At 43.7% G+C, this 12339-nt stretch overlaps 1 protein-coding gene across 5 annotated transcripts in view; it reads left to right on the forward strand.

The window, feature by feature from the left end:
- The window catches only part of KLF12 (KLF transcription factor 12), a 442914-nt gene that overhangs the window by 122882 nt on the left and 307693 nt on the right, over nt 1-12339 (forward strand). For all 5 annotated transcript variants that reach the window (XM_064174087.1, XM_064174050.1, XM_064174078.1 and 2 more), the window contains exon 3: nt 10741-10830. In XM_064174087.1, coding sequence (XP_064030157.1) covers nt 10765-10830 — 66 coding nt within the window. In that variant the 5' untranslated portion in view covers nt 10741-10764. The remainder of the gene's footprint in view (nt 1-10740; nt 10831-12339) is intronic.

The following is a 12339-nucleotide window of genomic DNA, read 5'->3' on the forward strand; positions in this document are numbered from 1 at the left end:
GGCTTTTTCTGCTTTCTGTCTTTCTGTTGTCTTTTTTGGAGAGAGTTGCCTATTATTTCCCCCCACTTCTTTTGTTCATGTGCTAGTTTGAAGCTAGCTAGAAAGTTTTGGTGAGGAGAGGCTGTGAAAGAGAAACAAGGGTGATGTCTGCTTCACTCATAGGCTTGCTGAGATGTATAAGGAACAAGAGTATAAAGATAGATAGGACAGTTACTCTCTGTCCAGGCTCTGGGCTGCATCTCTCCAACCTCACCTCCGTCTCTCTGATTAATCCACCTGCTTCCTAACCCCCCTGGCCGACCCTCCATTCTCCCTTGGGCACAAGGCGACGCCTGGGGTAAGGTAGAGAGGGGTGGGAGAAGGTGGAAGGGTGGTTGGGAGCCCCTCCTGGGGACTCAGGTTTCTGGGAGGGCTGTTGTGTTTCTGTATTACCTTTTACCTTGTGTATTTCTGTATGAAAATGTATGTACTGTAACTGTCTGCTTGTATATTGTGCTAAGCTGTAAATATAAAATCTTCATACAATTTCCAGAGCCGGCTGAGTCTAGTCTGGGTGATTTCTGAAGTGTGGAGGGGCGGGGAACACCCAAACCATCACAGTTGAGCAGGACTTCTAAGTGTGAGATAAAAAGAATCTGCAAATACATAGTGAATCCTTTGGTATTCACAAAAATTATGTCAAATACTCTGTGAATGTTGCATCAGAAGGAAAACAATGAAGCTGATACAAGTTAAATGTATGGCTGTGGTGTAATTACTGTTGCTTGTAACATATTGTAGGAATGATCAGTAATTCTTTTAGAGACAGCTAAAAGTGGCAGGAGGGCAGAGCTGATGTAAAGGGATTTTAAGCAGTCTAAGCTGCTGAGTCTGAGAAATAGCAGATTGGCCTTTAGTTGCCAAAGCACTTGGCGCTTTGCTGTCACCTGGAAGCTGACCACGTCTCTTTGGTTCTATTTATATTTGCTAAAACTAATTTAAACTCAAACAAATAAAAAAGACTTTAGAGGCAAAGCTTGAGATCTTGGTTCTCTTCAGCGAGTATTGTCCAGATGTGAATTTTTTCCCAGCAGACAAATTTGTAAATATATGTAGCAAATTACAACATAGCTACATCCGTAGGGATTTAGCTGCTTAACAGCTTTTGGAAACCTGCTATCTGCAAAATGAGTACCTTCTTTTTGGTTTTGGGTTTTTGTTTTTGCTTTTCCCTAAGGGTTGTCAGCACTAGAACAGGAATTCAAGAAGCTTGTCTTGCACGTGTAGATCTTTGTACTAGTAGCAGCAGGATGCGGGCTGAAGTATCAGATGAGGATCTCAGCAGGACAATACGAGCTGAGCGCCAACCTTTGCACTTGCTTCTCAGGCTTTGACAGCATCTAGCTGCAGCTGCTGTTGAGATCGGAGTTCTACCTGGCATGTGTGGTTGTAACTGGAGATCATACTCAGAGACCTTCCTGGAAAGCTTAGAGCTATGATGCCTCAGTGATCACCGAATGCCTTGTGGATGCATGTTGCTTATATATATATATATATATATTTGTATATACACACCCAGTCTGCCCTCCCACAGCCTCTTACAGCACAAAGTGATGTATGGAATTTCATGCACTCTATTTGAATCCACCTTGACCTCTGTTCAGGGCTAAGAAGCAGACCAGAGAAAGGCCATGTAGGTCAGTGAGAAATAACCTTGTTGTTAGCTTTAGTTAATTATTCACACTCCTGTGCTGAGCTACCGTCCAAGCAAACTCTATCTTCTCTTCTCACTAGAGGGGTTTAATTCTGAATTGAAACAAATCAACCCCAGAGTTTTGCATGGAAACAGTATGAAGTTTAAGACTTTTCTCTGCTTGTTTCCTAAGAAATTGTTTTGGTTTTCCTTGAAGCATCAATAAATGCAAATGATACTTTTGTTTTCTGGTGAATTTGACTGGAAATTGAAGTTTGGAGTACAATGCAGAACTACCACAATCCCTGCTTTCATTATGAGCATTTCACACAGCTATAGACATAATTATGTATGATGAAGATCTTATGGCAAGCCATGGGCTGTTAACCCTGATTCCCTGGCAGAACTCCCAGTTGAGTGATTATCTTCCAGCCACATAAATTTAATTTTATTTTCTATTGGATAGTTGTTTCCTTCACTTTGTGGAATGAATTGCTCTTATGCTGTAGCAGTGTTAACTGGTATGCTTCACCCTAGAGATAACTATGATTAAGTGACTAAAATTCTCGTTGTATGATGTACAAAGAACTTCTTTGAAAATAAAGGTCTTAAGGAGATTGAGGTAGTAGACAATTAAGTGATTCTTTCCTGCGAGAATTTGGAAAGAAGGTGTTCTCCTTGACTTCCTCTCCCTATGGAGATAGTTATATTTGAGAAGAGAATGGTAATCTTTCCTTCTTCTATTATGCCTTGAAACAAAGAGAAAAAAACTATTTCAAACTTTGGAAATCTTAACTAGCCATATCCTTAAAAGAGTCTGTCACATCTTCAGAGGCTTTGCCCTGCGGCGTTAAGCTGCCGTTTGCTTTGACTGATGGATAACTTCAGCATAGTAATGTGAGTAATGAGAGTAATATGAATTTAGGTGTTCACGTTAATAAAAATCAACAGAGTAATCTTGTTGCTAGGGTGCATGAGGGACATAGGCTATTTCACAGTCCAGTCAGTCCAGTGATGTTTCTAGGAAGTGGTGGATGGAGTCAGGGACCAGTACAGTCCCCCTCTAATCCATGAGGAAGCAGTAAGGGACCTGCTGCGTCATTTGGATCCTCACAAGTCCATGGGACCAGATGGGATCCACCCTAGGGTGCTGAGAGAGCTGGCAGCTGAGCTGGCCAAGCCACTCTCCATCATTTGTCAGCAGTCCTGGCTCACTGGAGAGGTCCCTGAAGACTGGAAGCTGCCAATGTGATACCCATCCACAAGAAGGGTCGTAAGGAGGAGCCAGAAAACTGCAGACCTGTGAGCCTGACCTCAGTGCCAGGCAAGGTGATGGAACAGGTCATCTTGAGTGCCATCAGAAAGCACCTACAGGATAGCCAAGGGATCAGGCCCAGCCAGCATGGGTTTAGGAAGGGCAGGTCCTGTCTCACCAACCTGATCTCCTTTTATGATCAGGTTACCTGCCTGGTGAATGTGGGGCAGGCTGTGGATGTAGTCTACTTGGACTTCAGCAAAGCCTTTGACACTGTCTGCCAGAAGAAGCTCCTAGCCAAGCTGGCAGCTCATGGCTTGGACAGATTCACTCTGTGCTGGATCAAGAACTGGCTGGATGGCAGAGCTCAGAGAGTGGTGGTGAATGGTGCCACATCCAGTTGGCAGCTGTCACTAGTGGTGTTCCCCAAGGATCAGTGCTGGGCCCAGTCCTGTTCAATATCTTTCTTGATGCCCTGGACGAGGGCATTGAGTCCTGCATCAGTAAGTTTGCAGATGACACCAAGCTAGGAGCAGGTGTTGATCTGTTGGAAGGTAGGAGAGCCCTGCAGAGGGACCTGGCCAGGCTGGATGGGTGGGCAGAGGCCAATGGGATGAGATTGAACAAGGCCAAGTGCAGGATTCTGCACTTTGGCCACAACAACCCCAAGCAGCACTACAGGCTGGGGACAGAGTGGCTGAAGAGCAGTCAGGAGGAAAGGGACCTGGGGGTACTGATAGACAGTAAGCTGAAGATGAGGCAGCAGTGTGCCCAGGTGGCCAAGAGAGCCAATGGCATCCTGGCCTGGATCAGGAAGAGTGTGGCCAGTAGGACAAGGGAGGTTATTCTTCCCCTGTACTCAGCACTGGTCAGACCACACCTTGAGTACTGTGTCCAGTTCTGGGCCCCTCAATTCAAGAGAGAAGTTGAGGTGCTGGAACATGTCCAGAGAAGGGCAACAAACCTGGTGAGGGGCCTGGAGCACAAATCCTATGAGGAGAGGCTGAGGGAGCTGGGCTTGTTTGTCCTGGAGAAGAGGAGGCTCAGGGGTGATCTTATTACTGTCTACAACTACCTGAAGGGGCATTGTAGCCAGGTGGGGGGTGGCCTCTTCTCCCAGGCAACCAGCAATAGAACAAGGGGGCACAGTCTCAAGTTGTGCCAGGGTAGGTCTAGGCTGGATATTAGGAAGAAGTTCTTCACAGAGAGAGTGATTTCCCATTGGAATGGGCTGCCCAGGGAGGTGGTGGAGGCATCGTCCCTGGAGGTGTTCAAGAAAAGACTGGCTGAGGCACTTAGTGCCATGGTCTAGTTGATTGGATAGGGCTGGGTGATAAGTTGGACTGGATGATCTTGGAGGTCTCTTCCAACCTGGTTGATTCTATGTGGATTCTATGTGAGTATAGAAAAAGGAAAACTTAATTCATGCTTTCTAGCTATCAAGAACACTTTTCACAAAAATTGCTCAGAATTTTGGAAGCATAAAATGAGAATGTAATGATGAATTAAATTACTGCAGATGCAGAAGACTCGTGCAAAAATCAGAAGATGAGACAGGGAAGGTTATAGTCATAGGTTTGAGATGGAAAGACTGCTTAAGGACTGTTCATGGCTCGTGACTTTTCAAACCTAACTCCCATTGAACTTGAAGCCTTTTACTATAACTTAAATGTTGAATTTGAGACTGCTCTTTACTCAGCTGATACTTAATTCCTGAAAGGAGAAAGTGTGTCATATTGGAATTTACATTTGTACAGAAAAGTATACTTGGAATGGTGGTACCTCATAGATGATCTCCCTGTCTTTATGACAGTCCATGAGCTTTTCCATCTTACTTCTCCTGTCCTGTTGATGAAGAGGAGTGTGTGAATGGCTAACTGAGGATCTGGCAGCTGGCTAAGGTAAACTTGCAGAGTTAAGAAGCACTGAATTGTCAGCTGAGTGTTTTGATGTCTCATGGAAAAATTTAGACGTATCATTGGCTTTGTTTTGTCCATGTGCAACTCTTTAGAATGACCTGAATAAGCTCCGTTGCCTTCATTGATGACAGCAGCAAGTTGAGTCACCACCTTACTTCTGTTGATTTCTTGCATTCATGAGATGAAACTAGGAGTAGACTATCTTGCACAGGGGTGTAAATGTTTGTCAATCTATGCAGGAAATGTGAACTCTGGATGCTTTGAAGCCAGAGCTCACCACCTTATTGCTGGAGTTGAAGGACCTTGTGCCCAGCGCGATCTGGCCAGACGTGGGGGAGCGTAGTTTCGTTTATGTTGCTTTGGTATTAAGCACCTAAATTTGAAAATCTTGGAGCATAGAAGCAGCAACTGTGGTGTGAAGTGGAGAAGTGTAGTTTATGTTATCTTGTGCCTAGAAAAGATTATGGAGGGCTTTTAGGGATGTCTTTGGTAGTTTCTCAGGACTGGAGGCTGGTTGTGGCACCATCTCCCGTGTTGTTAAAACATTTGCAGCATGATACTCTATGGTTTGGCAAAGTTGAAAAGCTGGCAGCAAAACCACAGCCCTTCTCACAGACAGAGTCAGATTTTACAGTAGCATAATTCATCATTAAATAAGCACCACAGGCTGATGGAGAGTTTTGTACTAGGGTGAGATAGGAGGTTTTGTTTTGTTTTCTCCTCTGCTAAAGTAGGAAAAGATAAGTTGATTAAAACTTGCAACGAAGTCATCTGCATGAGGGGAATGCTGGTTGTAGTGCTGTACTGAAAATGCAGATCTCTTTAGAGAATGGAGGGTCTTATTACTGGACCATTGGCCATAGCTGCTCAGAAGAGTTTGTAAACCTGATAACGTACCTATCTTCTCCAACAACTGCTCTAATAGCAGACTTGCATATGATTTGTGTTTTTAATTAACCTTTCAAGAGAATAAATGTCCAAAAATGATTAGTGATAAGCTCCAGTGGATGGCAGTAGAAAAGAGAGGTCGCTTTCATCTGGGATGAGCTTATTCATCTGAGAGAACAGATGTTTTGGTAAAGCTGTGCAGTACTTGATTTTATGCCCAGTTTAGGGTGTAGGTCTGCTATGCATTTTGCGAAGGTGGATGATTAGAGTCTACAAGATGGGCTGGATTGGGAGGCAGAGTACAGAGGGGAAGGGTTGTCACATGAGTTTAGGTCACCTTTACCTAGGCAGTGTTGTGGTCAGTGATGAGAGCTGAATGAACCAGGAGGGAACTGCAGCCTGAAAAATGCCTCAACTCAGTGCATATCAGCAGACTCTGGTGGTGGGTCTCCTGGGTGCCATCAATTTACATGGGGCACTGGAACAGCCTGGTTTCATTGAGGTGTGGATGCTCCATCTGCCTGGCTGACCAGATAGGCTCCTGGGGGAACTTAATTCCCATCTGCAGGCCCTGTGCAGATGAGTCAAGCTCCTTTTGCTTTAGATGGCTGGCCACTGTGTGCAAACCTTGGCAATTACATCCTATTTGCTGAATGGCTTTGAAGGTGTGATGGCTTGGATCTTATCTGCCCCCCCACACTTTTGTAATTGCCCCAGCTAACTCAGAAGGGTTCCAGGAATATAAATGAAGCTATTTATTTACAAGCAGCACAATATACAAGCAGATATTTACAATGTATACAGTTATATACAGAAATATACAAGGAAAAGTAATGCAGAAGCACAACTCCCCTCCCAGAAACCTGAGTCCCCAGGAGGGGTTCTCAAACCACCCCAACACCTCCCCTTGCCCCTCTCAGCCTTACCCCAATCCTGAGAAAAGAATAGAGGTGCAGCCAAGAGGTTAAGAAGGAAGGTTAGTGGCAGTGAGGTTAAGGAGATGTGGCTGGGTCTGAAGGCAAAAGCAGAATGAGAACAAAATGGAGAATGTTATCTAATGTTTTACTTCTTCTTCCCAGAACTCTCAGCGAGACTGATGAGGGAAGGAGACACAACCATTGTTTTCCTTTACACTGCCTATTATCTAGTTCTTTTCACCAAAACATTCCAGCTTGCTTCAAACTAGCACAGAAGGTACTGTAGTGCCGGTGCTGGCCATGGCAGTTTGGAAAGATCAGCACTTTGGGTGATGGGCTATGTGTGGCATCCATAGCACACAGACTGGATCTACTCTGCTGTCACTGAGCAGTGGCTTCTTAGGATGTAAATGCAGAGGGGATCCAATAGTTTAGAAAGAATCTACTTCTGTGACTGTTGCTGCTCTGAATTCTAAATGGCCTGGAAGCCAGAGCTATTCACTGTGTTCACTCTTCAGACCACAGAATGCAGAGCACTGCTCTTAAGAAATATGGTTTTATAGAACAAAAGGAGAAGGAAGCTCTGTGAAAATTTAGTTAAATGTAAATGTGTTAAATGGTACATGAACTAGTCAGGTTTTCATGATTTATCCATTTTAAACTTCAAAGGCTCTGGTTAGCTTGCATTTTTAAAACTAATGAGTTTATCACAGCCAGTGGGGAAAAATGGTTCAAGTATATCAGCTGTAAATTGGTACAAAGCACTAAAAGGGACATTAGCCTCTAATCAGATTCTAACAGTTCATTAAACCTGCCTTTCCTCAGTGGCGCTTTGTCTTTCCCCCTCCTCCGCTTCTGCCTGTGCCTCCTGCACAAGCCAGCCTCTTCCCTTCGTTCAGGCAGGTAAGGCCTCCTCAGGGACATGAAGCAATATCAGCTCATCCTTCATTGTCTGTGAGCTAAACAGCCCAGGGGATACTTGATGATGGCGTACTCCTGATCTTGCTGTAAAACTCAACTGCGCTGTGTATAAATCAAGAAGTGAGAGGGACCTTGCTGCGTGCAGAGTAGGCACTGGGGGAGCCAGGAATGCCAGGCTGCTTCCTGCTCTTGATCTGCCCCAAACCACAGCCAAACCACTCGAGCTCAGTGATGCCCAAGACCATTTCTGATAAATAAACGGTGCACTGCTCTTTCTGGGAAGAAGGATGTGAAGTCTGGAACAATTGCAGCCAGCTGCTGTGGCATCAGTCCTTCCTGCTCTTTCCCCCACTCTTGCCTTGAACACTCAATAAAGATCAAGGTACACAAAAGAAACTGCTGAGAAGACAGAGCAAGAGCTGTTATTTCTTGATTCTTCCTGTTATGTCAAGTTTAAAATACAGTAGATACATGACAGTAGCATGGCATGGACCATCTCAGCTGCTTGTCTTGTCTTCATTCCCACATGTTTGAATGCAGAGTTCTGCTGAAAAATGTTGGATATTTTGTAACTTAAACTGTTAGAGCTTTTTGTGAACTATAGTTTTAATGGGGGTGGTGGTGGAAGAAGGTCTCTATTTACTACTGCGTTTGCTTGTGTGCTTTACCATCAAGTTCCTGCCTGCCCTGTAGTGTCAGGCTAAAGCTCTGTGTGCTCTAACACAACGAGTTCCAAGTGAGTGTGATGGGGATTTTAAGCAGGTCATTTGTCTGCCTGTGGCACCTTGGAGAGTGGGATCTATCAGTTTCCCTGCTTTTCAGCATGTTCTTTAAATTACAATAATAAACATATATTAAAAATGAATTAAAATATAAACAAACATACACATAAATAAACTATATATTAATTTTTAAATATGTATATATTTTTAAGTAAATATATAATAATCACATTATAAATATATATAAAAATTAATAAGTTACACAAATAAACAGTTTCTGCAACATTTACATCCCCGCAAGTGAAGATCTTTGTGATGGTTTGGGTGTTCCCCGCACCTCCACACTTTAGAAATACCCAACTAGTCTTAGCTGGCTCTGGGAATATAAATGAAGCTATTTATTTACAGCAGCACAATGTACAAGCAGATATTTACAGTATATACAGTTATATACAGAAATATACAAGGTAAAAGTAATACAGAAACACAAGTCCCCTCCCAGAAACCTGAGTCCCCAGGAGGGGCTCTCAACCATGCCTGCACCTTCCCCCTGCCCCTCTCAACCTTACCCCAGTCCTAAGGAAGAAAAGAGGTTCAGCCAAGAGGTTAAGAAGCAAAGGTGAGTGGCAGGTGAGGTTAGGGAGATGCAGCTCAGTCAAAGCCCAGCCAGAGAGTGAGTCAAAATGGTGAGAGTGTTATCTAATGTTTACTTCCTTCTTGTTCAGCAAGACTCTGAGGGAAGCAGACATCACCACTGTTTTTCCTTTCACAGCCTATGATCTACTTCTCACCAAAACATTCTACTCTGCTTCAAACTAGCACAATCCTAGAACTAGGTGCACTCATTGGGAAAAAAAAAATAGTTTAAAGTAGTTGATGTTTTTTAAATGTACTTTGGCAGCTCCATTAGGACAGGAAGTTTTTCTCAAAGTTCCCCTGAAGCAGCCGTGAACATAATCCTTCTGAATAGTGGCATCACCCAGATCTGCTGCCCATGAAACACAGAGAAAGTGTTTTTTCCATTACAGTGTGCTTGTTGAGGGCTACGAGGTAATGGTTAGAACAGAGGTGAGCTTCCAGTCTCCAGTGCTGCCTTCCAGACAGGGCTGCAGATAAGTGAGTGGCTATGAATGAGACACTTAGAAGTGATGCATGCTCCAGCTTTGCTATTTGAAACATAGCTGTGATATCTCTATATTTCTGTACTGCTCACCAAGGTGTCTGTATTTGCAAGGTTCTAGCTTGAGGGATAAAATATCTTCTGTTCTCTCTGTGTTGTCCAAACTAAAGGGCGGCTGAAGCAGCTAGCTTTAAAATACCAGCCTTGAGCCTTGGCTGGAATGGAAGATTGACTCGGGTTGAGGCAGTGTCTGAACTGAAGGCACAAGAAATTGTTTTGTGTGTCTGTGTTAATGGTGCCAGGACAGGCTATGAGAGTTGGGGCTCTTCAGTCTGGAGAAGAGAAGGATTCAAGGAGACCTTATCGTGGCCTTCCAGTATCTGAAGGGGGCCTACAGGAAAGCTGGGGAGGGACTATTGACAAGGTCTTTAATGACACGATGAGGGGTAACGGGTTTAAACTGAAAGAGTGGAGATTTAGATTAGATGTTAGGAGGAAGTTCTTTCCAGTGAGGGTGGTGAGACACTGGCAGAGGTTGCCCAGGGAGGCTGTGGGTGCTTCCTCCCTGGAGGTGTTTAAGGCCAAGTTGGATGAGGCCTTGAGCAACCTGCTCTAGTGGGAGGTGTCCCTGCCTATGGCGGGGGTTGGAGCTGGATGATCCTTGAGTTCCCTTCCAACCTAGACCATTCTATGATTCTACGAACAGCAGGGTGAGACATTCAGAGCAGGGATGTTGATTGAAGGAAGCAGAGTCCTACAGCTCTCACTGAAACTCATCACGTATTGGCCATTACTACAAAGACAATATGTGCTTTTAACATTTCTGTCAGAGGTGAGCAAGGTGGAGGCTGTTATTGACAAATCCTGAGCTGTACAAAATAATGAATGATAAGAAATGTGAAGTGTGTTAATTTATGGGTGGTATGTGTACAAGCCTTCACTATACCTTCTCTGAAATCAAATATACCCAAGCATACTTGCCACAAACTTGAAGCTATTTGACATTGCTTCTTTTCTTTCTAGTTCTAGAACAAGAAGTTTATTTATGTTCACCTGTATGATAATTTCAAATTCAAAAATGATAATTGAAGACACTTTGTTGCCTGCAAAGACTTAGTTCTCTTTTAAGGATAACTGAACGTGTAATTTCCTATCTTAGCGGAAGCAGTAATTTGGCAACTACTTCTTGCAATTAATGTTACATCTTCGTTAACTTCATTTCCACTAAAAGAAGCTCACTTAACTTTTATAATACGTTGACCTTAGGCAGTGAATCAAAGCAGGTGGTGTGTTTTTGTTGTTAACCCTGTGCTTTTCTTGCCTTAGGACATCAGCGCCTTTGAGAACAGAATGTTAATGCTTGATGGGATGCCGGCAGTCAGAGTCAAAACAGAGCTGTTGGAATCCGAGCAAGGGGTAAGCAGAGGTTTCTGAGTGACCACATTCTACAGCACACTGATGACCTTTCCTGAGCTTGTCTGTGGTTAACTGCCCCTCCCTTTATATTCTTATTTTCTTTTCTAAGTTTTATTTCTGTCATTTTGAAGCTCATTTTCTTGGGAGCCGTACTGAAGGTCACCCAGGCTTATCTGCTGGGAACACAAAACAAAACTCTCTGGAAGACCTATCCAAGTCACCTAGGATAGCTGAGATGTTGTTAGTATGATTTTAGGATTGTTTTTAAAAGCTGTAGTTAAAAAAACTCAGGAAAGAATAATGGATTATCTTAAAGAAGTCAAATTTGTATGTCTGAGAAGCCCATATGTACCTGTGTGGCTTTGCCTTCTTTGGATATTTGTTGTACTGTGGTGGGTTCGCCTTTTACATGCTTGTCCTGGTCCATTTTATGTTTCTGGAAGCCTCCCTTTCTGGTGGAATGCACTTTTTTGTGATACAGGGGACTGGAAGGTTCGGATAGTTAAAGCTGGTATCATGTAGTCTGCCAAACACGGGGCACAGATCTTGAGTGGGATTTGAATTTTCTGTGGATCAGGCGTTTGGCCTTAGAGTGGTAGATTACAGGGAAGTGGAAGGCCACAGTCTGGGTCAAAGTAAGGGTATTTTCTTGCTTATATGGTAGGGGTTGTAGGTTAATATGTGGGCATCTCCATTTAATGGATCACAGGATCACACAGGATGTTAGAGGTTGGAAGGGACCCAAGAAGATCATCGAGTCAAACCCCCGTGCCACAGCAGGACAATACTATCTAACACAGATCACAGAGAAACACATCCAGACAGGCCTTGCAAGGCTCCAGAGAAGGAGACCCCACAACCTCTCTGGGGAGCCTGTTCCAGTGCTCTGGGACCCTTACAGTAAAGAAGTTCCCCTTTGTGTTGAGGCAGAACCTCTTTTGCTTCAACTTACACCCATTCCTCCTTGTCCTATCCCAGGGAGCAAGTGAGCAGAGCCTGTCCCCCCTACTCCTGGCCAGCCCTCAGATACTTATAAACATTTATTAAATCCCTTCTAAGTCTACTCTTTAGACTAAAAAGTCCTAAGTCTCTCAGCCTCTTCTCATAAGCCATGCCATCCAAAAATGGATTTTGTGTATCATGGATTTTTGATTTTTCCTGTACATCTTACATTATTCCCAAAACTCCACACTGCCTTACTACCCTGAAGACAGATGCCTTCAACAAGTAGGAAGCATAAGAGAAGCAGCGATGCTCTTGCCATGTAGAAGTGGGATTTTGCCTCCTGTTAGTTAGCATTTTTTCTTCCTGCTATTTTAATTGAGCATTTAAATGGCATGGAAAAGAGGGAATTGGCTTTCAGGATGACTTCATTTGAAAGACTTGCAAGGAGATATCAGTTATTCAAAATGTTTTTGAGGCTTTGAGAGAAAAAAACCCGTGCCGTTTAATGGAGGTTTTGCTCCTCTCTGCCTTCTTGAGAACGAGTACCCTTGGAAAATTGTGTGA

This window comes from Pogoniulus pusillus, chromosome 3 (assembly GCF_015220805.1).
Source record: "Pogoniulus pusillus isolate bPogPus1 chromosome 3, bPogPus1.pri, whole genome shotgun sequence".
Lineage (NCBI taxonomy): Eukaryota > Metazoa > Chordata > Aves > Piciformes > Lybiidae > Pogoniulus > Pogoniulus pusillus.